Raw genomic sequence first — 27,784 nt, forward strand, 5'->3', positions numbered from 1 at the left:
TCTCTCTCTTAACAGCAGGTAAAGTTTGAACCTTACATATGAATGGTCTAAAATGAGTTCTCTAAACCTTTAGCGTAATATTCTGTATTCAAAAGAAAAAGAAAGACAAAGTATTTGTGTACAGTGCTTCACTGATTTGGGGGATGGCTAGTGCAAAATGCAAAACAACATTTGTTGTTAAGTGCAACCAAATACTACTTTACAGCCTGAAATGGGTATGAACCCTTCTTCTTCTAATTTGAGCTTCTATATTGTTTAGATGTTTTTTGTCAGCTCTATAGCTCTTCTTGATTTCTTCTCATTTCATGCATCATCTGCTATTCATTCCCATTTCCAAGTCTTGTCAATCACCTTTAAAACGCTCTAAATAGAAGTGAAAGGTGAAAGTTTGGCAGCTAAAGGCTGCAGGTGAATCAAAGAGCACCAAAAACAGATCCCCAACTCCACCGACACATGGATGTTTTCCACATTCACGCCACAACAATGTAAGAATACTTTAATGATTTCACACGGTTTACACTACACAAAGTTCATCTTCAACATTTCACAGCAGACACGCAGGATGTAGAGAGGACGAGGGCACCAGCCATGCAGAGCAAATATAGGTTTATTCAGAGGGAGCTGAGAGTACAGATGAGTCTGGCAGCTAAAATGGGTGTTGAACTACAAGCATCCATTACTGCGCGGGTGGGGGTGGAGGGTATTTACAGTGAGGATGAAAGCAAAGATGTTTGGGTTAATGATGGTCAGCTGTGCCTCTGACAGATGAAGGTCGTCTGTGACTTTGGAGGTTGTTCAGTGGAAAAGCACTCCTCAGAAACCTTGTAACATATTAACAAATGTAGCTTTGATGAACATTACGTGGAATAACTTTCAACTGAGACACTGATTCCAGCTAAAATGACCCAGGCTCACTGATTTACTGCGTTGCAATCACACAAACAAACTAAAAGCGGAAGCGTCTGATTGTGTAACAGCTGAATCAGTACAGTAAAAGTTTGAGTTGCGGGAATAAAAGCGGGAAGATTGCTTTGCTTTTTCCTGATGATGGACGCTATTTGGAACATGTAGAAATTTTTAAAAATTACTTGTGTAACTTTTTATGTACATTAAACCAATTAAACTGTTCTGACTCAGTAACTTAGTTTTTTTTTTTAAATTATTTCGCTGGTTGGTTTTATTTCAAGCGAGATATTATTTTTATAATTAAAAATTTCATTTGTGTTTTATTTATTTGGCGTGATATATAGAAGCTTTAAACTCACTAGAGAAATTTGCTGTCAATTAAAAGAATTTGGGCTACTGTCTCAAAATTGTGACTTCACACAAGTTACATGTGATAGAATTTCAAATAATGTCAAAAATTCAAGTTGGGCATTTTGAAATTCTCAGTATTTCAGAATAATCAAAAATTTTCACATAAACTGAAATTTTAAGAAAACGACTGAAAATTTTCTGGCAAATTTTTTTCAACTTACATTTTTTCCGTTGGCAGAAAGTTTCCATAGTAACCGTTCTAATTTCAATATAATACATTTCATATCAGTTTACAATTCCACTCTTTAATTTCTAATTATATTTTTATGGTGTTTAAACACAAATCTAACAACATAGCCAAAAAATAATATTATGAAATAAAGTCACCTTCATTTTTTTAAATTACATAAACATTTATTGGTTCATTTATATCACTTACACAGTTTATTCACTTTATAAGTTGTTTTAAATTCACTTACCACTGAACAGTTTGGGGCTCTGTACCTTCACTTACACCTGAATTTGTCTCTAGAGGGATATGTTAGAATAAGTGTAGTGCAAATTGCTCATGCTTGGCTAAGAAGCACAACCAAAGGGTAATATTAAAAATCAGAGCATTTAAAGCTGGAACATGGGGACAAGCACAATGGTTAAGTCAGTGTGCACACAGTCTAAGAACGTGGGGAAAAATGGGTTTGGAGGATTTGCAAAGACGTCAGTTATGCACGTTGATCAAGATTACTATGAACGAATGATTCACATTTAACAACAACATCAGTATCTGCACACATGAACACAGCTGGGATGTCCAGGGGGGCACTTCAGGGTCACATTACAATCAGACTAAGGTCAAGGTTCACAATTACATCTATGATTTATACCTTTACAATTAAACAACAACAGTATACAGAGAAATATGCAATATATACATAATAACTTCACTATTGGACAAAAATGGAATTCATCCCGCATGAATGTGTCAGCCTGACTTTAAAACCTTCATATATTCCTGTTTAAATTCTTCCACTGAGAAGTGCAGACAATGCTGCCCCACAGTGGCAGACTAAAGTAATACAAATGTCATATGGACGCACATGCACCAGAAACAGGCAACATGCTTAAATGATATTAATGTTACATTACAGCCACATGGAAACAGACCACAACACATGTCCATCACTGAAGACACAAACAGCCACAGCAGAGGAGCGGGTACGAATGTTTGGTCAGCTGAGTGAGGGTAGAATAACAGGATAAGGAAAAGGATGCTGATATGGACAGAAGGCACTTTGGAAAGATAAGGAGTCCCACAGTTACAGTAATAATAACAGTAAAACAAAATAAATAGATAAACAAAATCAGCATCTCTGAATTGCAAATGTGTGAATCTTGAAGTGAAAAACAAAAGGATTAAATAATCATTTCACATAAATTAGAGGCAAAAGATGGTTAGCTTAGCATAAAGCCACAAATCATTGTTATATCGACCTTTTCGCATCGATAAATAACTTGATATGATCTTCAGTGAGCTGAGGAGAGGAGCTGGAAGGCGGTTTGCCATGTTTGGTCAACAGCAGGCTTCTGTTTCTCGTTTCTGTAGCTAAGTTAACCCAATCATAACCCAATCATTGCTGTTGTTGCGACTTCATATTTAATTTACAGCTTTGAGAATGGATTCATTGAGTAAGGTTGTAACTGTGGTTGTTACCACCGTCTGTAACTGCTGCTCGAGCTAGCGTGACATAAAGGAAGCGGATGCCTGTGCAGCTTCTTTAGGAAGTTATATCATTTATGCTTATTTCATTGCAAAAATTGAAAACATTGTCGTTTTAAAGAAAAATATAGTTGTTGATTGATGATGTCACCTATAATCTAAGCCAGGTTAGCTCTTTAGCTCTTTTGTGTTACAATGAGAAGAACAAAAGATGTGCTAGCAGATCCAAAAGTTAGCTTTTTGGCCAAATGCTAAGTGAAGCGACCCCGTTTACTAAAACCGAGTTATTGGTTTGCAGTGTTAATTGTTGCGTGTAGCATCTTTGTGCGCACTGCCCTAAAGAGAATGCATGGGAAAATATTGCAATAAAGTTTTGCTTAAATGTAAATTTTATGAAACAGTTTTTGTGTATTTACAGAAAAAAAATGCACAATAAAGTTTCGAGGAATAAAAACTGACCTAAAGCCACCTGAACAGCAGATTAAAGCACAATGAATTCTTATTGCCATTAATGCTGATAGACAGGTTGCTTGACTTCTTCCTATAATAAATATGGTCACTGAGAAACACAGAATAAACAGCATATAGGATACGTAACATACACGTCACTGGTGTAATACATAAATCCAGTGTATCTGAGGCTGTTCGAGGCTTATACTGGATGGTTTATTCCTTTAGTTAACGTCACGGACAGATCTACCAGGTCACAGACACACGACTATTATAAATATTAAAGTAACGATGGCCTTATTATTGCTGATCCAGCACACGGTGCAGATGGAAGGGTTTTGCTACAGGTATGGCACAGCTCAGTACAGCAGGTCGTGTTGTTTTTCAGCAGCGCACCACACAAAAGCAGCAGGAAATTAAAAAAAAGAAAAAAGAGCCAGAGAGTCGGATAGAGCGACGTGGAGCTGGAAGGAAACGGCTGATGTGTTGCTGTGTGCTGTCAGATTGTCACGTGGAGGCTTTGAGATGCAGCCAGTCACTCTCAAACTCACTCTGCTGCCATTCGCTCTATGTGCTCAGTCAGCAGCTTGTACTGTTCTGCAGAGGGACAAAATACATGCGTTGTTCTTCCACACGTAAAGGAGCCACTTTTTAATTATTTACACACAGTTTATGATCACCGACAGACCAGCTGTGCATACAATGAAAACAAAAATATGAGATGGCATTTGGGTATTTTCTGATTACTGAATCACAAGTTTCTACCAGAAGACAACAGAAAAAAAATCCTTATCTTGAATTTTTAAATGATAATTTCAACTTTTAAATAACTGCCTTTTATTATCCCTATATATGAAAACATTGATCCATGAATACAAGAAAACTGGACCAATCCAAGGCTACTTCGTGCTTTACCTTCATTCAGGTTCCCAATAACTGCCTGCTTCTTCAGGAAGTCATTGCAGAGCTTCCTACTCAGACCAAACGCCAGCATGTTGTGAGTGAATGTCCTGAAAATACACACAACACCAACATCGTCTCAGTACAAGAGGAAAATATCACAAACACACAACAAATATTGTGCAGTCGTTGGCACATCCTCAGGGTTGTCACAATAACCGTGTTTTACAGTAACTATACGACTCAGTAACAGCATTACAGATATTATAGATTACACATGTAATATTATGGTATACATGATAATGGCGAAACAAAAATCTGCTATTGGGACACACCAATACGCCCAGCTGCAGAGGTTTTGTAGCCACCTCTCACCTTTTATTAATCATTTTCATGACTGTGGACTTATGCAGGACTAAAGTAATGGGCCCACCTTTTAATCTGTATTTAATCAGTATTGCATTTAATCTGCAATACTGTCTGCATTAACAGACATTGCAACACGTGCGTGGCTCTGTAACACCACTGTTACCACTGATGCAACAAGTCAGTTTGTGAAATTTCTGCCATGCACACGTTTCACGATCAGCTGTAAATGATGTTACTGCAAAGCGGAAGCATTTAGGAACCACAGCCGCTCGGCCACCAGTCGTCACGTCATGTAAAGTTACTGAGGGGGGGATCTGAGTGCCGAAGAACATAATCTGCATTAACATCAGCGCTTAAAATGTGTGACGGGAGCTTCATGGCTGAGCAGTGAGCCTCACATGAGTGTTGTAAACGTGGAAAACACTTCTCAGTCTGACGGATGAGTCACAGTTTGACCAATGCCAGGAGAACGTTACAAAAAAAAGGCAAAAAAAAGGCGGCATAGCTACATTTAATGTAATTTTTTTTACATACACTACAAAAGTGTGATTTAAGCTTATTGTAGAGGTTCAGAAGTCATGACCACTTGTGTGCTGGTTCAGCATTAGTCATGTATCTACACGTGAGGTGCTACTGTGCGCCCACACGAGCAACAGAAAGGTGACTGAAACCATCTTTGTAATAAAGTATTTGTTGTTTGAGACACTAAAAAGATGTTCAGATTATTTTATTAATTACCACTTATTATCTCATCACCTGTGTTTTGTTACCATTTTATTACCTCCACCTAGGAGCTCATGTTTTGGTTTGTCATTTGGTCTGCACCATCTGATTTTACTGCACTGCAAACTTCTTAAAGTATGTTTAAAAAAATGAATATACAGAAAATAAAATACTATTCCCTTCAAAGTAAATATTGCCCAGAGAGCGAGCTGCCCTGGCGGGCGTTCGCGCTCCTTGTTAGGATTTCTTTCTATTACTACGTGGAAATCACGGAGGTGTTTTGGTTACCCCAGCTGGCCAAAGGCGATGTTCTCATCGATTTTGTAGCTGTCCTTCTTCTCCTCATCAGTCATGTGACACCACTTCTCCCTGCAGCAAAAACACAGTCGCAGTCAGACTTCAGTTCCACTCGACCTTCAGCTCGTCCACAGGAACAGGTCAGGGGTGGGTGTCACACAAATATCGCATCCAGCAAGGTTTCTTTACACAGAACATTGTGATTTTTTTTAAACTACATTGTGAAAAGCCAAGAAAAACCAAACAAGCATGACATCCAACCCTGTGACTGTCACTTTCATTTCATTACACATATAAGACACGAAAGAGCACATTAACCAGCCATCAGCGAAAAGACAACAACAAATGATTCATTCACAAAGAATCATCATTGTCAACACATGAAAAGCACTGATTTGGACTTTAGTGCTGCAAAACAAATATTTATGAATCTGGAAATGTTTCCAGATTATTATTGTCTGAGGTCTAATTTACATTTGACAGTTTTGACTCATTTGTCCTGAATTTGAATTAAATCTTTTATAACGCTTGAAAAAGAAGAAAACATGCCGTCATCTGTCTTTGAAGCAACACGCCACAAACTCCCCGAATAATGAAATCTTATCTGAGTCTGTCCTGGAAAAACAAAATCAAAACTATAAGTTGAAAATGAATTCATGACTTCTGTCACACACAGACAGCTATGTGTGAATATTTTTTATGCACTTATTATTATATCCATTGCTAACATCATATATTTGTCAAGGCAGAAATGAAAGAAGATCAAACATGTTACATTTTTTACATTTTTAAATTCTTATTTTTGCACGTCTATATTTAGATGTAACCAGTCTGCAGTTTAAGTACAAAAGCAAGCACACACACTGATTTTTAAAAAAGGCAGGAGAGGGGAACATGCAGATGGAGTCAGAGGAAAAAAAATGCAAGCAGATTAATGGTTTGAACATGCAGTGAGCTGTGAAGAGGCAGAGAGCATCTCCAGACTGCAGTGGATCTGCTGCCATCTATAAATACCATCCCAGACATTATACAAGCCCTCTTTGCACATTCCGGATATTAACTGTGGGTGTGATGCTTGTCAGAGGTAGGCACAAAAATCACTTCAACTGCAGCGTGACAGAGCTGCGCCCGACAGCCCCGACATGCCAACAGACGTCGAAGAAAGAAAGAAGAAAAAAATGATCTTCACATCTCACCGTGCTCTGATTATGCAGATGTCCACATAGCACAGCCTCACATTACTCTCTGGTCATCACTAACAGAGGATCTCCTCTCACGGTTCACCGGAGCACATGTGACAAATCAGACCCGGGGCGACTGCCAGACCTCGAGACTCAAGTTCTGACATCCATCGGACATTTTTGGGGTTTTTAGCACAGATTCCTACAGATTTCCATCTTTATTCACCCATCAGAACATCTGGCGAGCACGGCTGTCGTGCAGTGAAATTGGAGGTCGTCTGTTTTGGTGACTATGGAGTCAGAGTGTCACCATAGTAATCGGTCTGGCACAAATCAGTGACGCATTTTAAAAAGCTGTAACGTTCACAATGCCGGGTGTCCACACCGCCCACCGCCCGGTGGTGTGACAACAATACTCCAGCAGCCTTTTACGGCTGGGGGTAAAGACTGTTAATGGTTGTAACACTCGTGGCACAGAAGTCATTTTTGTTGCTGTGGATGTTTGAGCTGTCAGCGTTCATACTCATCCATCCAAGTCATGCATGGATTTGTGGAGTCACCGCTTCCTATGAGAAATGAAGCTACTCAGTGAGTTCACAGTTCCTTTGCATTATTAACCAGATGAGGTGGTTCTCGCAAGCTGCCCCTCAGCAGGCTTCCTGACCTTGGCCAATCAGAAGAACGTGGATTTTAAGGTCCCCATTTCAACTTAAGGGGATAGCTTAGCTTCGCTGACAGTGAATCAACCACAAATAACGTAAAGAGAGACAACACCCAAGCAGAAGGAAGCATTAATATAGAGAAAATGGGCACTGCTGTGTTTTCTGCTCTAAACTTTAAGCTACAAAAACGGGGGGGGGGGGGGGGGGGGGGGGGGTAACTTTTAATACCAAGCACAGCAAACAACAGGGGAAAAGTACTTGACTTTTAGCTAGCAAGGAAGCTATAAAGCAGGCAGACCTCAGTCCAGCAGAGCGCCTTCGGGACAGGAGATTCACATCACTGCAGCAACTCTGTGATGCTAACGTGTCAACATGCACAAAATCTCTTCCATGAAGAATTACGGCAGCTCAACAGAGGCCCGACCTGCTACTAACAAGGTATCCCTAATAAAGTGGCCCTCTGAGTGTAGTTTGGCGTCTGTCTTGTATATTAGCAGGAAGTGGTATGTACCATGCAAAGTGCAGTATGGCAGCAGCAGAGACCTATGTAAAGACCTATGTCATTCACATTGACATTCTCAAAGCTCTCTGTCCCCTTCAGGTTTAGTCCTCATGAAGATCTGCCCTTTGCCTTCTCCTCCACCTAAATCTTTGCTTGTTTTGGTTTTTTTGGACAAACAGAGGGACAGACCTCACATGTTTCTCTTCATCCTGCGTTCCCCTGCCCGGCAGCAAGGCACAAGGAGACAAAGGGTTAAAGTCAGCATGCAGAAAAGGAGAGAACAATAGCAGCTTTTAGAGAAGGAGAAGGAGAGGAGAGCAGACAGGTGGAGAAAACAGAGGAAGGAAAGGAGGAGAAAGAAGAGAGGAGAGAAAAGGAGAAAACAGGTGAAGAGGGGGCTAGAGGCAACAGTAGCAAATATTTCATTTAGACAGGAAGTGACAAAGCAATAGGTGCTCCTTTAAACTCTAGAGATTCATATTTCCATCATTTAGTATTAAACAGACTCACCTCGTGGTCGGAGATCTTTTCTTCCTCTCACAATGGACAGCATCAAAAAAGGCGGCGTTCCAAAATCTCAGCGTGTGCCTGACAGACAGAACATGGACACGTTTCAGGCTTCACGCCTCCACCGCTTCACCAAACAGCCAGAAATAACCGTCACTTCTCCAGGCACAAAGAGGCTCTGGTATGATTCATACTGCAATGCCAACCATTTCTAACATGTGCAGTTCCCAACGCGCCGGTAATGACTCAGTGAAATTGGGGTGGGGGGGCAACAATGTGTAGAAGCTGCTTTTTGAAATTAAGCAGTAAACCGAACAGAGCTCCTTTTTGCGTCGTGCCACTGATTTGAAATGTTACCTTTTTGTTTCTCATCACTTTCAGTTCAATATTGTTACTTTTTAATTTGTAACAATTTATGTTATATGGTCACATTATGACATTTTGAACAATGACTGTGAATTAAGGTTGTTTTTCATCTCCTAATGTCATACAGTTTATGCCATAATACACTTAGGTTTTGTGCGTGGGATCATTGTCCTGTTTCATGACCCAGTTTGGGTCGAGCTTTAGCTGTAGCACAGACGGCCTCACATCTGACTCCAGAGGACGGCCGGTACTGTCAAGAACTTAAACATTAAACATGCTAACTATGGAGCTTTAGGCTTTTTGCATTTTCTCTGAGCGACACACGGTCATTCTTTGGGGTGAATTTCCTGACGTTCCCGACCAGCAAACCACCCAAACCTCTGCTTTTATAGAGGTGCTCACACGTGCTGATGATCAGTTCATCAGGTGCATTTGATTAGCATCACCTGGCTGCTACAGAACTCAGTGTATTCTAGTTTTCTCTTAATTGAGTCCCGTGAAAAGTTTCTTCCTCACATGATGTGATTCTTACCAGATAGGTTGCTGCTTCAGGTGAGTGTACAGGTACACCTTTTCCCCTTTCTTTTCCTCTGGAGCGCCTGACACTGAAGAGGAGGATGAAATATAACAGGCAGGGATGGACTCAGGTTTGTTTCTAGAACATTCTTTAAAAAAGTAAGAGCACTGGAGCAGCAAAGTGAAATAAAAAATGATTTCTGAGCTACGATACCTGGTGATTTAGGCTTCGTCTCCCCTGGATTTTCCCCATCACTGCAAAACAGATTGTAAGAGTGAGGAATACAGTGACAAGCGAAAGTGTTAATGAACAGACTCAAAGGAGGAGGTGCAGATGCTCACTCAGACTTGGGAGCCACTGAGCTTCTCAGCTTGCTCTCCAGGCCCCCAAAGAAGCCTTTGACGTCAGTCTTGGACGTGTGTTTAAGGAGGCGCTCGGCAGCGTCCTTCTTCCCTGACAGCCAGGTGTTAGCCTTGTTGAGATAAGAGTCCAGACCAGCTGGAGCACCACCGCGATCCAACAGCTCCGAGGGAGATGGCTGAGACTTTCCTGAGAAGAAAAGCTCAAAATGCTGAGTGCTAACGTTGCCTAACAGCATCTCCCAGCAGCTACGTGCTTTGCACCGTCTGAGGTGGGGGGTTATTTTCACAGGTGTTCACTGAAGTACTTAAAAAAAATAGGCCCGTGTGAGATTTAATGAAGTGAACGCTTCACTTTAGCCCAGCAGCAACTCAGTGAGCTGGAAACGAAAACAGTCATTAGTCTGTAAGATTGTGTTCACAACACAAAAGTGGAAGCATGCTGTTACTCTGTGTAATCAGGGCTCTCTGCAGTCTGCAGCAGACCTTTGTGTGTCGCTTTGCGCCACAGTGCAAGTTGTTATAGACAGAAAAAAATATTTAACTTAGCAGACGTGCCTGCAGACTCGCTGATGCAATGCACTGTGTCACAGTGGTGTACTAATCACTCAGTGCTTCCTGCTTGCATAAGCACAAACACTACCTTTATTTGTGATGCTGCTGCAAGAGAAACCACAGAGCCAAACCCTGCTGGTAACATTCCCTGAATCAGCACTGAGGTGTCTTGTTTTTATAAAACAGACACAAACACAGATGTCTGTCTTTTGCACTTTTGCAGCTAAAAGTTGGAAAAGAAAAGCCTTTAATTTGGGCTGCAGAGGCTCAGCAGCGTTTCTCTTAAAAAGCAACACCTTACAGTCGCTCTGAGGTGGCGTACAGACTGTTTTCAAGAACTTCAGCTGATCTTACCAACGTAATAATAAGTGAAGCACATGGTCATGAGGTTTTTTGCCGGGCTGTAGTCGTCCATCTGGTAACACCTGCGACAGAAAAACAAAACAAGAAAACACAGCATTTCTTCAGATGTGATCCTATGAAATGATGACTTTGGTGGAAAATATATGAACTAAATATTATGTAAAGTATGCTGAAGTATATTTTTAGCACCCTTTGTCTGTTTCTGTGGAATTTAAGCAAAAACCACTCAATGCTGAATTTTCTGAAACTTGTTGGAGAGGTAAACAAATGAAGATGCATTTACTGCCTTGGGTGTGTGTTTGAGGTCATGTTCATGCAGAAAATCTTCAGAGATCCTGGAGAATTATTGCTCAACAACACTTTAATAATCCCAATAAGGTCGGACTCGTTGGAAGTTAACAGTAAAGAAAAGAGGAGCAGCTCTTTCTGCACATTACTGCAAAGGTTTTACTTCTTTTTGTTTTGTGGCACAGTTCAATTTTCTAATATTACTGTATTTACTTAAAGTTCCTTTTAATGTCAGAATGTAATGTTCTTGACAGATTTATCTGATCTTTCATGTAATCTGTGACTGATTATTAACAACTGAATAATCTTCAAATTACCTTGAATGCACATAGAAGAATAAAAACCTCAAGCTAACGCGAGCGCCACGTTCGGTTCAGCAGCATTTGCAAGACGCAGCTTTGATTCCAGCTCTGCTAAAAACTTATGTCACATGACCACTTATTCAAAATGATGGCTCAAGTTCACAGTAAAAAAAGTTACAGTTGGACCGTATTTACTTACTCAAATAGCACAACTGCAAAAGACTGCACGAGTCTGTAGAAGGTGGCCTCGCTCACACATTTGGAGTGGCAGCGCTGTGAACACAGTACAAGTACATGTCACTGCAAGGAAACAACATTTCAGGAGAATATAACACCTGCGCTTCTTTCTTCACATGCATCAGAGTGATGGTTTTCCCGTCACACGACAAACAAGAAAACAATCGAAAACACATCTTTTTCAGCTAATGCCGTATTCACCAGATTCCCTCCTTCCTTGATTAAACCACAGCGTGTGGCTTTGCAGGAAATGACTGAGCCTTGAGCTATGAGCCCGTGAGATGCTTTTAAAGACTGTTCTCTCTGTAACAGCCAGTGGGCTCAATGTTGCAAACAGTAAACGAGTCAGAAGGACGATGGTGGTGTTGGTCAGGGTTTGCTGGTGGAATTTGTGGAAAGAGGAAAACAAATATAAAACAACAGACTTATCTCTGCGGCTACAGCTCAGCCGTTTCCTGTTGATGTGAGAACATCGAGAAGGCCAGAAGGAGCTGAGGATGCACAGTGTAAAATCTACACATGAGTTTATCATTTGTTTGAACACTCGTTTGTTTTTGACTCGAAACAAACCCGACGGATCAGCAGCATCTGTAATTTAGGAGTCAGGCACCTGTCTGCATGTAAAGACAGGTAAGAAAGAAGAAGAAGAAGTGCAAATGACTCCTTCAGTGAACTCTGATGGAAATTTGCTACAACTGGCAAACAAAGCCTTCACTGTGTCTCAGCTCTAAAGTGTTTGATGACTACCACGTCGGGCTGGAACCAATTATTTCATTTAATCTGCTGATTATTGTTTGGATTAACCATTTAGTCCATGAACCGTTTCCAATGCTTTGTTCTCGTTTGTATAATTTTGTTTGTTTAAGAAAGCAAACCCAGAGATACGCCGGCCTCTGGAACATTTATCAGGAGGGGATCAGGGGCCTTTCCAGAGACGCCGAGGCCGTTCAGCTGGATATCCAGGAGTCTTCTCAGCTGAGAAGACAGAACAAGTGGCACGTGTCTTAATATTGAGGACGTGAAGGATGAGATGCAGAAAGCTCAAGGACTTGAAGAACCACCATAACTAAAGCTCAGGAACTTTGCCAAGAACTCAAAGAGGTGAATGAGAAGCAGAGCTCAAAGTGACAAAACGGGAGGTGAGAATCTCGACAGAGAACTCCCGAGAGACAAAAAAGAAAGTGAAAATGATCAACTGAAGGCTGTGGGAGTCGCAGAGTGTCTTCAAGGAAATAAAAGAAAAACATGCAGAAGGTCTCAGAGTCAGAAGCGTGTTCAGCTGAGCTCAGTTTGGAAACAACAAATTTCATCTTGAGATCCTGGAGCTGCAGCAAACGCTCAAGTAAGAAAAAGACTCGGAACCGGACAGAAGCCGCAAACCTCAAGACCTTCAATGTGACACACTGCGACTGACGCTCCGGGAGGGCTGAAGCGACAGGACCGAGGAGGCCCAAGGGGTCGGAGAAAAGCTACCAGCTGACGGCAGGGCAAGCTGAGGGAGACAGAAAAAAAGCAGGAAGTAGTAGTTCGAGACATCGTGGAGCTCACACAGATGCTCAGAAACACGTTTGACAGTCCAGGCAGAGAAGCATGAAGCCGAGGCTGCGGAGAAACTGCACCGCATGGCTAAAAACAAAATCAGCTGCCAGAGTGAAGACGGCTTTTACAAACTTCTCATTTGACAAATAAGTAATCAAATCTCATATGTTGATTATACCTGTGTCTCTACACCAAATGACTCCATCACAGTGCAGAAATGAAACCTTCAGGGTGTTTTGTTTGAGTTCCTTAAAGCTCATTTTTGCACAATAGAAAGCAGAAAGGTCGCTTTTTGTACAACACAGCAGCAAAAGGAAAAAACCAAAAGAATTTAAAAAGGACACAGAGGCTACTAAACTAGCTCGTAACAATGTGCAACAACATGTGACTGTGTGTACTTTCAGTCATTAAAAGGAGAATAATGTAACAAAAACCATCTAAAAACACAAGTTTGAAGTCAGCGCCACTTTAGAATAATATCACAAACCGAATGCTGTTTTTAAATCCTCTGCAGCAGCACAGTTTCCACCTCTGAGGAAAGTTGTTTTCCAAAAAGTCCGAATGACAGCAGCAGTCAAAGAGCTCCAACACTTTGGAGCCGACTACACTGCAGCTCCATAGCAGTAATTTTCTCAGTATATTCTGCCATGGTTTACTCTTAATGTCACTTAATACCACCACTAACATGGTGGGTAATTATCTTCATGCCTCTAAGATGCGTAGTTTGTGACGTCTCTAATAGTTTCCAAAATTGCCTTAGATATGAATGAGCAGCGGGCTCGACTGAGAAGAGAGGAAGACTGACTCACTGACACAGGTCGGCTTTTAAAGAAAGTCTGAAACTACTTTTTAATATCACCTTATCATAAATGCTTCCACATTAACTGGAGTTAGAAATTAAGACGTTGCCAAAGCGAATATCTGTAAAGGCAGTGCTGTCTGCTCTTCATCAATGTGACGTTAGCTTGCTCGTTGTTGGTCAGCACTGTTTTTGCTGCTGTGCTTGGTTCTTGAAATGTTCGCATAAATCACATCAGAAGAATCTTACATTTCCAAAGGTATGTTGCACAAGTACACACGTTTACTCAGCAGTTAAGTGCGCTGCACAGCTGTCTGGTTAACAGTCTTGATGGGCGAGTGTATGTTTACGTATAAGATGTTTTGAATTTCGATGCTTTGAGGAGAACAAAGCAGGAAAGAGCTGATCGTGGACTTCTCTACAAAGCAGGCGAGGAATTACAAGCCCCTCATCATCAGTGGCACGCCAGTGGAGAGAGTGGACAGTTTCCGATACCTGGGTGTCCACATCACTCAGGACCTGTCATGGTCCTGCCACATCAACACCCCGGTTAAGAAAGCCGTCAGCGTCTCTTCTTCCTCAGAAGACTTAGAGACTTCCATCTGCCACTGAAGGTGCTCAAGAACTTCTACTCCTGCACCATCGAGAGCGTCCTGACGGCAAACATCTGCACCTGGTTTGGGAACAGCACCAAGCAGGCCAGACGAGATCTGCAAAGAGTGGTGCGCTCGGCTCTTCTCACTGTTGAGGTCTGGGAAGCGCTTCCGCTCCCTTAAGGCCAAAACAGAGAGAATGAGGAGGAGCTTCTTCCCCCAGGCTATTCGGGCCCTGAACCAGGTGTAGGACTGGACTCTCCCACACACATCACATCACCACACGCACTCTGGTTTTTCTTCATGCACACTTCCTATAATTTATAATCTCTTTCTGCTATTTGCACATTTTTTTACTGTAAATTTCTAAGTTAAATCTGTAAATTTTGTATAACCTGTAAATTGTAAATACTGTAAAACCACTGACATTTAATGGTCGGGCATTGCATTGCACAGCACTTCACCTCATGTCATACTGTGTATGGTTGTGTGTGAGACAAATAAAATTTGAATTTGAAATGACCTGCCATTGTATAATGGGTATAACGAGGGAGCGTTTGAGTTTCTCCGGACTTACCTGAGCGCTGACATACTTGGCAAACCACTCCCTGCCTTTTCCATTCTCTCCACTGCACAACTCTCCAAAACGAGCCTTCTCCTCTTGGTCAAAGTCCTCTCTGTGAAAACATGGGGCTGCTGTGAAAACACACTTTAAAGTCTGCTTTGATGAAAATGAAACAGAGAAATCTGAAAAATACAAAGAAGATGGTTCTGAAGTTTGGACTGACCGACAGAGAAAGGCCGAAGATGTAAAAAACAAAAAAGACTGGCAATCACTGATTTTACATCACTGAGCTAACAGCCAGCTCTTACAGGTGATTTCAGAAGATTGCTCATGTTTATTAATGTGAAAGATGTCACTGCTGTCCCAGTGAAACAGCACGGCTTTAACAACGTAGTGAAATTACCTAAAAAGTAGCAGCATTGCAGGGCAGCAAATATCCAACTGCATACTGCACAACATTCAAACTCATCTTGTGTATTTACTGTCTGCCTTCATGATGCACAGCTCGCTTAGTCATGCATTACTGCATTAGCATCTACAGGATGCGGCTCATCATATCTCGAATCCTTTCACTATTACATTAACCCTTTAAGACCTACCATGGAACCAAGTCCGCCAGAGCTTATATTATATTTTTACATGCTGTAGAGCCATTTTTGGGAGCATTTCAATTTGCTATACATCAATACAACTGTTATAGCCCATATTTTAATAATATGTCTGCATTAAGTCCATAGTAATTACATTAATTGCAAAAAAGTGCAATAAACTACAAAAAAATTAAACATCGTTTTTGTTTTGTTTTTTTTACATAAATTTCTACTTGGAGAAATTTAAGAGGCTTATCCCTCAAAACTTTAAATACAAAAAATAGTTTACAACAACAGGAAATTTATTTTGAGTGTCTTCATAGTTTTATTTTTGAGACACACCAATTTTTATATACTGCAGGAAAAACGAAAAACAATCCTATGATGCAAATTTGCAAAGGAAACAGCATGTGCATCAAAATAAACTGTTTAAAGCAGTGCAATTTGAGTTCTAAGCATCCCAGAAACTATTCAGAAAAGCATAAAGTCAAACATGACTTATAAAAACACCAGTATAGGCTTTTAAGGCCTACAAGTAAAAAACTACATTTTCTGTGAAAATGACGTCACTTTCGGTTTCGGGCAGGTAATGGCGGACATGCGACAGTTCGCGTTGACGTCTGTTTCAATGTGGGAAGTGTTTTGAACAGCTGATCGGATCGGCAAAGCGTGTTTCTGGAATATTATGTTTTTGTTGCTGCAAGTGCTTTTTATGCAATTGTTGCAAAGCTTTATGTGGAAGGAAACCGTGACCTAGGACAAGCTGATGGCATAAGATGTAAGTACAACTCCTCTGGTTTCATATGCAAAAAATTATTGCGCTAGCTTACGCGGTTCCAGTTCTACAGGGATTTAAAAGTAGTTACGCAAAACGGAGCGTGCTGCTCCGACCGGCTTTAAAGGGTTAAGGGACAATCAGAAATCCACTAAGAGGGTGATGAAGATAATGAGAGATGACTGGACCGTCCCAGACAAAGGTAAAGAGGGCAAACTGCTGAATCAGAGTTCTAATGGCAAGAAGATTTTACTTTAGGATGAGATGCGTTATGGCATTGACCACAGAGAGGTCACCATGTGACCTCTCTGTGGGTCAATGTGCAAAGAGCTCAGTGGTCAATGCTTGAGGGGTCAAAATAAACATACCTAACAAAGTTCAATGAAATACAAAGCTGTCCTGATATTTAGAAGTGTCTTTGACCAACCTCACATTTCACTCCATTAGATTTCTTACGTCAGCAGACCAGTGACCCCCGTGACCCTGCCGCAGTGTCACGAGAGGCTCAGCGTGTAAACCATGAAGCACGAGCACCAAGGCCACGTGCTAAGCACAGAGGCCACTGTTCAATTTCTTCACTTCTTAAAATATGCTCGAGTGATAACAGCAGAACCACCCATGTGTGTGATCATACAGTGCAAACACTGCTGCTTTAACATAAACGTGCCCATGGCTACATTGAGACACCCTGGTTGGAGTTTGTAACCTCCTCTGTGTTCAAATACCAACGATATCTTTTCCTTATCTGGCTTCCTGGACAGAATTTAGCACTCTGGTAAATGTCGACGCCACCTTCACCCTACAGCTCTTTCCCTGCGTTGATAATTTGGTGGCTTCCATCCAGACCCACACAATGCTCGCCAACATTGGAGAGGCGCTGTCGGACCGTCAGCTCCTCTATGACACGCTTTGAAGTTTCTGTACTGTAATTAACTTCCTGCATGTATTTTCACAACATTTCTAGTTTCATAAAGACAGGCTGTTAGAAACATCCACTAAATCTGTTGTTAAAACACAAACACGTACAGACGACATCAGATAAAACCCGTCACGCCTACGGTAGACTCGTCTCCGCGATCGACATGGAGGGCTTACAGACTTCTCCACATTCTTTCTTTCATCATCACAAAACAAGTTTCAAAAATCTAAAGGCAACACCTTTTCATCATACCAACTTACATTTTAACAATGCAAGTTAATCCAACGCCCTTTTCAGTAAACACTGTCCGCAGCAACCTCACATGACTCACGCTGCTTTCAAAGCCCACACTTTTGTGTGGAGATCAAAGCATTTCAGCCCAGATCGTCTCACCCTGCCTTCCTGATTTCATGTGGTTCAGATCTGACAGTTCACTTTCAGCAAAAGACAAAAACCCCCAGAAAGTTTCAATAGTCTCAAAGAACGACTGAAACAAACAGCGGATATCAGGATGATCGTTTCTCTCATCTTTGTCCGTTTTTTCCAGGGATCCCTGTTTGTAATTTCCCACATGTATGGCACAACTCTGATCTGTTTCAAGTCAATGACATTTCAGTAAGTCAGACCTCTTCTATTTGCAAAACACGATGCAACAAGTATGCCACTGATTCATCCTAAAAAACCCACAATTTTCAAGTTGCATGTTTTCTTACGAATGCCGACGCTGTACAGACGGTGTATACTTGTGCAATTTCAAAACTTTGCATCATTTTTCTGTCATTCTGCAAAAACTTATGGGATTACTCCATCATTTACCAACACAGAGAAGCAGACAGTTATTCACAGCTATCACTATTATCCATATCACTAATTAGCCTTTAGAATGTGTGAGGAAGCCGAAGCACCTGCAGAGAACACACAACATTTTTCTGTGGCTCTAATGCTTCACAATCTCATTTATCAAACAAATGTGAGCTGTCTTTTTTTAAGACTCACTCAAACACAAAAGACCAAAAACAGTTCAAAATGTTGCTCCTTACTTTCCATGAAACACCTTCTCCACATACGTCTTCATGAACTGCCTCCTCTCCACCGTCTCGGCGTCGGCTTCCTCCCCGCTGTGAGCCGACGAAGACGACGACCTTCTTAGTTCCCATTCATGAGAGGGCGGGTCCATGTCATTTTCACTGTCTGCCGACTCTGTAGCATCACTGTCGTTGTTTCCCTCCTCTGACTGGTGGTGGGAGTTGGGCTTGGTTGGAGCCATGGGCTCTGGCAGCTGGTGGACTCCTGTGGAAGAAGCTGGCTCTGGGGAGAAAATGTCTGTGTGTCCTTGGTGTTGCCCTCCATCTATGTTGAGAGTCTTGGTCTCTGACGGTAGGTCGAAGTCTATTAGGTTGTCCACTGCCACACCCTCCATGGTGGAAAGCCTCTTCGTTGTGACTGTGCAACAGTGGTGTTAAACAGAGCTATTTACTGCTGTGCAGGAACATGAGAGTGCTGGTCCCAGTTTAGGTTTCCACTGAAGCTGCCGGCCTTGCTAGGTTAGGATTCTGCAGATCATTCCACCCCTGAGGGTGCTGACCCTCACAGAGTGAACTCACAAAGCATCTGTGGACCAATGAAAGAGAGAAATCAGCAATATTACACCATGTTAAAATAGACAGTGTGAACATAATAATTTTAAAAACACACTTGACCTGCAATTCAAACAAAGATCATGTGGTTTGATAATGTTAAATACCATTAACAAAGGAATATATTTGGCCAAAAGCTGCAGTTCCTGTTACGTCCACTTGAGGCTATCTATGAAAGTGAGCCAGTCCCCACAGATTCCCATTTTAAAGCGCTCACATGAATAATTTTGCTTGCAGTGAATGTGTCCAGTATGTGCATCTGTGTGTTACATTCAATATACGGATGCAGTATGTTCGCCAAGCTAAGTAGCATTAGCTGTTAGCTTAGCAATCCACACTCATGCCCAAATATGGTCACTTCTAGCTCCAAGAAATGACACATAGTAGCTAAAACATTGAAGGCTCAGCAGGCAGACTGCAAAACCAACAGCCACGTCCATCTTTTACATACAGTCTATGCACAAATGTCCTCCTAATACATGGGTTTTATGCTTTATAAAAAATCATGCCATGTGTTACAAAAAAAACACATGTTGCTGATGTGGTGAAGTTTTTTTTTTTTTTACAAATGTTCTCAGTAATATAATTTCAGACCAGATACAAATTCAGAGCATTTACGTGAAATTGATCCATATACAAACATCAGCATTACTCATTCTGAAGCTTTACTAATAACCTTTCAGTTACTGATTTAGGAATTTCCAGCCACTCCTGTTGCAGATCACTTCAAGTTCAGTTCATTTAATGTGATTATCGAGTCCACTACATTGTCTCCTAATGGAGATTTGTCTCTGGCCAGAAAGTCTTTTCCTTGTTGATGAATCTAAAAGATTCAGTTCAATATTTATTAAAAAGCAACATCATGATGATTTGAAACATTTAGAAAAAGTGAACAAGCAAATCAGAGTCCTGAATTCATTTAGATCACCTTAAATATATTTAAACCTGGTTTAGCTATAAAGCCTTGAACTAACATTTCCCCTCCGAGTTTGTCCTTAAAGCAGCATTTCTGCAGGACTTGGTGCAGTTTTGCAAGAGTGGTTGGGTGGAGGTGCTGCCTTAAAGGCCAAAGTCAGAGAGTAAACAAACACCTCAAATTACAAGAACGACTGCAACCCTTACTTTGCTCCAAACTGAGACAGTGCTTTGCGACGGTCAGTCTAAGAATCCTTTTCTGCTATGAAAAAGTGAAAACATTCGTAATGAAAAGAAAAGAGGGTATTACAGGCCGTGTAGCTGTAAGTGTAAATTTAACCGCCAATAACAAAATGTTACGTGAATAAATCTATACAAGTTTACTTCTTTCTAAATTTGAGATGATAAAACAAAACCAGTGTGACATCTGACTCAACACCAGGCCTACCAAACGTGCCTACGGTGACACGGCACTTCTTATTTAAATGCTTAAGGTGTGAAAGTGAATATAATTTCCTGTTGTTTCTGATCGCACACATTCTGCAGGCAGAGTTAGCTGAGCAGAGCAAAGTATGCTTTGTGGTCTGACATAAAAAAACCCACAAACCTCCTGATAGGACACGCTTGTCCTCCCTGACTCTGATGCTTAAAGAAGGAGAAGAAGATCTTTGTATCTCAGAAAGCTGATCCTTACCTGGAGGCATCAAAACAGATCTACTGATCACTTCTCAGAGGGAAAAAAAGAGCACGAAAGAAAACGAGCAGCATGTTGTAGCTCCACACTGTCATTTAGATCCTGTTCAGTTGTCCTTGCTTTGAAATCTCACACCCCGTTCATCTCTAAAGTAAACCTCAGTGTTGTATTTTTAGAATCTATTCTTTCATCATGTTACAGTGCAAATAATAGGAAGTTGGAATGATTGATTAAAAACCACAAAGAAAAAGGCAAACAAATCTTAAACTGCACTGCTATACATCTCCTGTCACACACACCTTTCATCTGGTTTGAAATAAATGCCCAGTCATGGGACAGCATCACACTGCACACACACACACACACACACACACACACACACACACACACACACACACACACACACACACACACACACACACACACACAGCCCCTGGGCCAATGCTTGTCATGCAGCTCTGAAGATGAGGTTATATAATGCAGCGTTTAGTGAGTAAGACCGAGGGTGAAACACTCGAGATGCACAAACACACTCATGTGTACCTAAACACCCACATCACCAAAGACAAAGCAAACATTTGGCCTGCAGACGCTGCTTAACGTGTGCCATTTACTTACATTGTTTCCTCCGAGCAGGACACTGGCTGGACCTGCCGTCCCCGGTGACACGGCTTCCTCGCCTAATAAAACTAAACACCGGGGGGCGCTCTTTGATGTGTCCGCAGTCTGGCTGTCACTCTAACAGCCATGGTTTGGTGTGCAAGTCTGAGTTTAGGTCAGGGTTCAGCATCATTTTTGACAGAGTTAAAATCCCATCGAGTAACTTAACTGGATAAGTGGTAAAGAAAATGGATGGATGGGTCGTCATTTACCTTTGCAAACAAATCTCAGTATTATTGTTTCTGGGTGGGAAGAATTTTACCCAAGAATCTGTGACCAACCGTTATATTTTCACTCGGGATTGTAAACTGAGTTTTGTTCATTTGATTTAATTTTCATCAGGCTTGATTAGGTTTAAGAGTGGTTGCTAAGTGATGGAGTCTGTAATAAGACCCGCCCACCTAAGGAGTAAGAGCAGGAAAGAAATAAATCAAAGATATGTTGATGACAAATGTACTTGCGTTACAGCAAAACAAATCAAATCTAAGTCTCCATTCGAGTCGTACTTTTATTTACTCAAACCCTCTGAAGGTTAAACGTGGAAAATACTGGAAAAAGTGAGCATCTTATGTGAAGTTTAAACCTTGTTTTGTTCCTTCCTGTGATTAATCTGACACACTGGACTTCTGGTTATAACTCAGTGTAAGACTTGACCTTTCATTGTCATTGTGTTACCTTTATTCGAGTTACGGCTTACAAAGATCTCTTAGACCTAAAGGCCAATTATAGGCTTGACAGTAAGCCATTGTGTTTCATACTATTTCAAAGCCTTGTGCCAACAAAAGGCTTATCAGTGGTTGGTTTTGTCGTTTAAAAAAAAAAAGGTGTTGCGTTTCCTTTCCCATTGATTTCCATATGAGCCCTTCAGATATATTTTGCAAGGCTTGGCATGGGGCCACATCCTTGGTTGGCAAAGACTTCCTGTGGACAGGGCGCTCTTATGAATCACTACGCATTTCCTGTTAAGGTGAAGTCACAAGATCTTTGACACTCTATCCTTTATTTCTGCAGTGGAAGTGTAGATGTAGAGGTTTCCACAGACACGTCACTGGATCAAAGGTGATCTCTGCTTGGCTTTTTGAGCCTTCAACAGTCTGCACTGATGTTGGGTCAGGCGATTGTGGAGAATGGTCACTCCTTGGGTTTTCTTTGGTTCTCAAGCAGTAGTAGATGGAGCAGATGAAGAACGGCCTGCTGGTTGAACTGGTGCCAGTGTTCAACTACAGACTTCAGCTATTTCTGCCTCCATGTCTTGTTATAGCTTTGAATAGAGAGAGTGGTGTAATTCTCTCTCGTGCTGGTCTTCCTCCACATAGCACCAAACTCCAACTTGGATCGCTTATTGGACTTTTTCCATTACCCACAGTGAAATCATTTCTTAGCTAAACCTCAAGAGTTTGGCTTCATTTTGGATCTTTAGCAGTGGTTTAGAAAGGCTGCTCATCAGAACCTTTGCTAAGTGGAGTCTTTTGTTCTTCACTTAACAAATTCTCCATCTTTAAACATGTTGCCAGTGAACCAAACTCGATGTATTAATCTTCTGACAGTGAGCTCACTTTTCGCTGCCCTGATTATTTCAGTATTTCAAATATTTCAGGAGGTTGTGCACGACCGCTTTAGAATCTGTCAACATGGGGTGGCTGATAGCTTTGTAATTAGAGCCCACACCATATGGGCATTAACACCCAGAGCAGCAAGTCTCCGGCTTACATCCCAACAGGTCAGAACATTAGGTGCATTTTTATGCCCATGCAGTTTCTATCTTTCTTTCTACACTATCCTCGTCACTACAGGCATAAAAAACTTTCTTTTTCTGAAACAGAAACCTTCAGTTGAACCGTGACTTGTCTCGGAGAAAGCAACTTAAACCACAATAAATAGATTTACAGGTCATCCAGGCCTTTATGTTTTTGGCTGTAATTTAATCATCTGATCATGTTTAAGTGGTAAACATCTTGCATGGGTTACTGAGCATATGTCCTACAGCTAAACAGTCGTGCCTGTGATGCTCAGAGTGTGAAATGTTGCTTGTCACATCTCTCCCCTGCAGCACTTCTTTTAGATGCCCGAAAAAACAGCAAAGCCCCTCAGTCAGCAGTCGTGATTCCCTGTTGAGGATGGATGGCAGCGGTACAATCACCTGCTGGCCAGTGACGCCATTTGGCCTGATTAATGTGCCCCGTCCTGCCACAACAAATGCACACACACACACACACACACACAGTCAGGGACTCTATAAATCACACTCCTCTCTGACTGCAAAGGATGCAGGATTTTTGCTTCCCTGAACCAGAAAGGGCGCTCCCAGCCCCCCCTCCTTCTCCCTGAAAATACACAAACACACAGTGACATGCAATCCCTGAACCCAAGTGCACACAAACACACACACAGCCCCTCCAGGTAGCATGCACAGAGGAGGGTGGTTCAATCGTGATGAAAGATACTATGAAGCTCGGGGGCTCCACACCAGCATCACAAGACCTTCTCCCATCTCATTTTCAGTGTGTGCTACACGACTCACACAGGGAAGCCAGAGCCGTTACGCAACCTTCCCCCCGAACCACTCCACCCGAGGAAATATTATTCAACACACAAAATCTGCTGAGCAAAAACGAACAAGGCACCCCCGACACAGTTCATCCATCTCTGTCGCCCCGGCTTTCTGAGCCTAAAACACCAAACGCAATCCAATAACTCAGCTTTCTCCACTATGTCAAGCACGGCATTACAGAGCATCAGCTCAGCGCATAAGCAAGGTGACTTTAAGGTCTCCGGCTCAGGCCACTCATCCATTTCTGTTCTCAGAGGCATTCCTGAACAATGCTCGTCTTTAATTCAGGTGAGAACCAATACCCGACTTGGGACTTCCCTGACCCGCAATCCTTTGCAATTTGAGAGGGTACATATTCAGTGTCCCCATTAATGTGCCTACTGGGATGTCTCAGTTACCAAAACAAAAGCAGTGAATGCATTTTCTGGATCTTCCTTTAGAACACACACAAAGTCTGAAAAGACTTGGGAAGGAGGCTACTTCTCCTTCCTCCTTTTCTTTACATGATGACATCCACCCTGTTACAGTAACACCCTTCCTTGTATCTCAGGTATTGTGAAATAATTTAAATTTTACAACTTTCACAATGTTCCAAAGCAGTGAAAACCGTGTTTTGTACTGTAACTGTATTCCAAGCAGTCTGCAGTGGAAACTGGAATATCCACAACCTGCACCGGGTCTACTGGCAGCAGCCTGCTAGTGACCAAAGCAATCACAAGAAGGATTGTGGTGCAGCACTGTACACCTCTTTGTGACTGATTTCAGCATGCAACAGCCAGCAAAAACCTGCAACCGGTCAGAGATCAAGATGATAAAAAAGATGGATGTAGCTTTGTGGAGGGAAAACTATAGCTCATCAGATGCCACCAGATGGCGATGGTTGTGATTGGAAAAGGGCCTTAATGTCTGTTTACAGAGGTCAAGGCCTTTCCTGACCTCTGTAAACACTTTGCTGCAGAGTGGACTGTCACTCATGTTGGGTCATATGAGTGCCTGTATAACACCCTGGTATTTGGCTGCAGTATAGATCACATGCTACTCATTACAGTTAAATAGTTACCATGCTGTATATGGAATGTATCCAAACCTGTCAAACAGGTCAGCCAGCATGATGACAGAGCAGACAGCTATTACAAGTATTTAAAACTATGTTATTAACATCTCCAGAGCTAAGAGAGTACACGGGAAAGCTCACAGTTTTAGAGACCAGAAAGACTAAAGTCTCTTCCCGATGCCCATCTTATGAGGAAGTAATAAAGTTGTTTCTAACAGAGGTGTTTTAGCTGTTGGCTGGGCAATGAACCTTCATAAAATCAGATAATGCTATTGTGGATGGTGAACTTCCTAGTGCAGATCCATGCTGTGATAGCATTTTACGCATTGCACCTTTAAGAGGCAGCAGGGAGTGGGTGCTGTGGGAGCAGTGGGATCAGAAACTCGAATCTTCAGAGGTGCAAATAAGATTAGACGATCTCAGAAAGAGCTGTTTGTCTAATTACAGGGTGTTAAAACAAGGGGGAAGTGAAGCTGTGTGGGACAGTTTGGAATAACTGACAACACTAATAAATGCATCTTTATAAAATCCTGCTACCCAGCCAATATATCAGAGTTTAACATCAGTATAAAACTGAGTTTTATGGTGCAATATAAACATGATCTAACAGCAGAACTACAGCGGCAGAGAGCAACGGCTGAAGCTCACAGGCTTCTGTCACGTGTTCAGTGGATGTATGACAAGCAGAAGTGTGTGATGGCAGATTGGTGAAGGTGTAGAATCTCAGCTGAGGGGCCTGCACTCCAGATAGGATCTCCTCACCACACATTAACGCTAAATAATGTTCTCAAACCTCATCCACAACATCCACCATGGATTTTTTATAGTGGTAAGAAAAATCCAATGCAGAGGTCACAGAGAACAGGACTGTGTACAACACTAATACCAGCACGTCAGATCTCTTCCTTCATTTCATTTCAGTCATCCAAACATGACTCCCTTGTGTAACATTCCCGTTTCCTCGTAATGAATTGTAAATTAGAAAGAACATCAGTCGCAATCTCTGAGAAATAGCATAAACCCTTTCCTCGTGCTTCACGACAGAAGGCAGAGGCTGGAGGGCAGCACGGCGATGCAAGCTTCATTTACAAAGGCAGCTAAACACTTCTGCCCCACGGATGAGGAGAACTGAGCAGCAAATGCTGTAAAAACTGACAGGAAGTTCATCTCCGTGCAGACTTCCAGATACCACCAAGCACAGTCCCCATCTTTGTCACACACACACACACTGTGGTGGTTCCACACAGAAGATGGAAATAGGCACATGTGAGAAGTCTCAGTGTGAAGGAGACCGTTTTTGCTGACTGCATGATAAAACTAACATCATGTTGTATTGAACATGGGCTCCCCCCCCTCGTGGACTTCAGAAGAGACCCCCTAGTGGTTATTAAAAAGAATGCAGGTGTGAACACAGTCATCGCGGTGTGGAGCAAAACAACCGCACAGAGAGCCTCGGAGAAGGTGATCTCGGTGTGGCTCCAAACGAACTGCAGAGGAGTTTGTTTCCAATCCAACTAGTATGTATGCTGATAATATGCTTTTTTTTTTCCTTTTGTGTTTGTTATTTATTAAATTTTTCTTCCACAACACATTCATAATAAATTTTAAAAAAATACAGGTAAGTATATTTTGCATGTGTGGTCATCATTTTTTCTATAAAATCGCAAAGGACATCTTTCACAGTTTACTGCACACGCTCGTCTTTTCAGCCCACATTTACTTGACACTATTACATGTCAATAACTTCTGTCTGATCTCTTTGCCTTTGCTTATATAAAAGGAGTTCTTCCTCCCTGCTCTTGCCAAGTGAATGCTCATAAGGGAACTGCCATATTGTTTGGGGCTCTTCATCTAATCTTGAAGGGTCTTTGTAATATAGATTTTCTTCTTGGCAAAGAAAAGCAAAGTATCTGAACTGAAAAAGCAAAAATCAGTAAAATGATATTAAAAGCTGGTAAACCTGACAGTAAAGTAAAGGTGAGCTACTCTCCCATATTCATTATTACAGTAAAAAATGACAAATTCCTATATTTGGATGACACATCTGACGAATATAAATGTGTCTCTACATCCTTAAAAACGATGCTCCCTGTTTTGGTTTAAATCCACCGCCTTCACTCAAAGCGTAACAGCTCTCAGCGAGGTTTGGCTTACGAATACTCTCCAATCACAATCTGTCACGAGTTCATTAACATATGAAAAGTTAAAGGCACGAAGGAAGCAGGAGCTCGCACCGCCAGCTCCTCATCATCGGTGACCCGGGCGGACTGACAGCTCCGAGGAAGCGGCGCTGAACAAACAGACACGTTTCCTGGAAGGCTGGGAGCTCCGTGGAAGACTAGAAGCTGACCGTCAAGCCATTTTAAGGCAAACAGGGAAACCCCACGTCAGTCACAGAGAGGTTCGTCTGCAAGTGCAGCCGAACACATCCAAACGAGAGCGGCTGCAGCGTCCAGCAGCCCTATACGCTTTGACCCCAGAGCCATTCAAGCGACCACAAACCCCGCTGCACAATAACGTTTAAGACCCGTAAATTACGCAGTCCGGAACATGTAAAGTGACATCTGATGAGCTGACAAGGTAAATAAAAGCTGTACGTACATGAAACATCCGGTGCTGGACGGAGAAGAAGCAACTCACTGCTGCTCGTACGCGTCGCTCATCTCTTGCTCCTGCGTCTTCTTCTTTTTCTGTAGTGGCGTTTTCGAAAAGACCTTTAGTTGCATTACCGCCACCCTCTGGATCAGAGAGTAGCTCAAACCAGCTAAACCACGGATTTCTCCTCAGGTCTGTATTCTCTAACAGTCTCATCGCCAAAAAACACAAACAGATTAAAAAAAACAACAAAAAACTGTGCGCATATTTGGTGTGGGGTATTTTTTATCACCCCGTGATCGTCGGCCAAAAAATGATTGCCCGTATTTAAAGTGTTGTAAACGGCTTG

General features: G+C 41.9%; 1 protein-coding gene across 2 annotated transcripts; it reads right to left on the reverse strand.

The window, feature by feature from the left end:
* Window positions 1-461: 461 nt before the first annotated feature.
* Window positions 462-27,546, reverse strand: kiaa0513 (KIAA0513). 2 transcript variants are annotated; one of them, XM_082538120.1, is made up of 13 exons: window positions 27,442-27,546; window positions 18,370-18,940; window positions 15,058-15,157; window positions 11,512-11,585; window positions 10,714-10,784; window positions 9,787-9,994; window positions 9,659-9,699; window positions 9,461-9,533; window positions 8,566-8,643; window positions 8,245-8,274; window positions 5,702-5,782; window positions 4,337-4,431; window positions 462-4,018 (listed from the first exon to the last, which is right to left on the reverse strand). In XM_082538120.1, exons 2-13 carry the CDS (start codon window positions 18,747-18,749, stop codon window positions 3,969-3,971), a joined length of 1,281 nt encoding a protein of 426 aa, XP_082394246.1. In that variant the 5' UTR covers window positions 18,750-18,940; window positions 27,442-27,546; the 3' UTR covers window positions 462-3,968. The 2 variants fall into 2 exon arrangements, with proteins under 2 accessions (XP_082394246.1, XP_082394247.1); XM_082538121.1 differs by lacking the exon at window positions 8,245-8,274 and having other exon boundaries at window positions 463-4,018; window positions 27,442-27,530.
* Between the last annotated feature and the right edge of the window lie 238 nt (window positions 27,547-27,784).

This window comes from Aulonocara stuartgranti, assembly GCF_965226115.1.
Source record: "Aulonocara stuartgranti genome assembly, chromosome: 7".
NCBI lineage: Eukaryota > Metazoa > Chordata > Actinopteri > Cichliformes > Cichlidae > Aulonocara > Aulonocara stuartgranti.

Bases quoted from the DNA above. Each gene is read 5' to 3' on its own strand.
- kiaa0513 (XM_082538120.1), bottom strand. From the start codon at position 18,749: ATGGAGGGTGTGGCAGTGGACAACCTAATAGACTTCGACCTACCGTCA. The intron at 9,700-9,786 runs GTGAGCATCTGC...TCTGTTTTGCAG, and splicing joins TCAGTGGCTCCCAAGTCTGA to TGATGGGGAAAATCCAGGGG. The intron at 4,432-5,701 runs GTAACCAAAACA...GTGTATTTTCAG, and splicing joins ATCGCCTTTGGCCAGCTGGG to GACATTCACTCACAACATGC.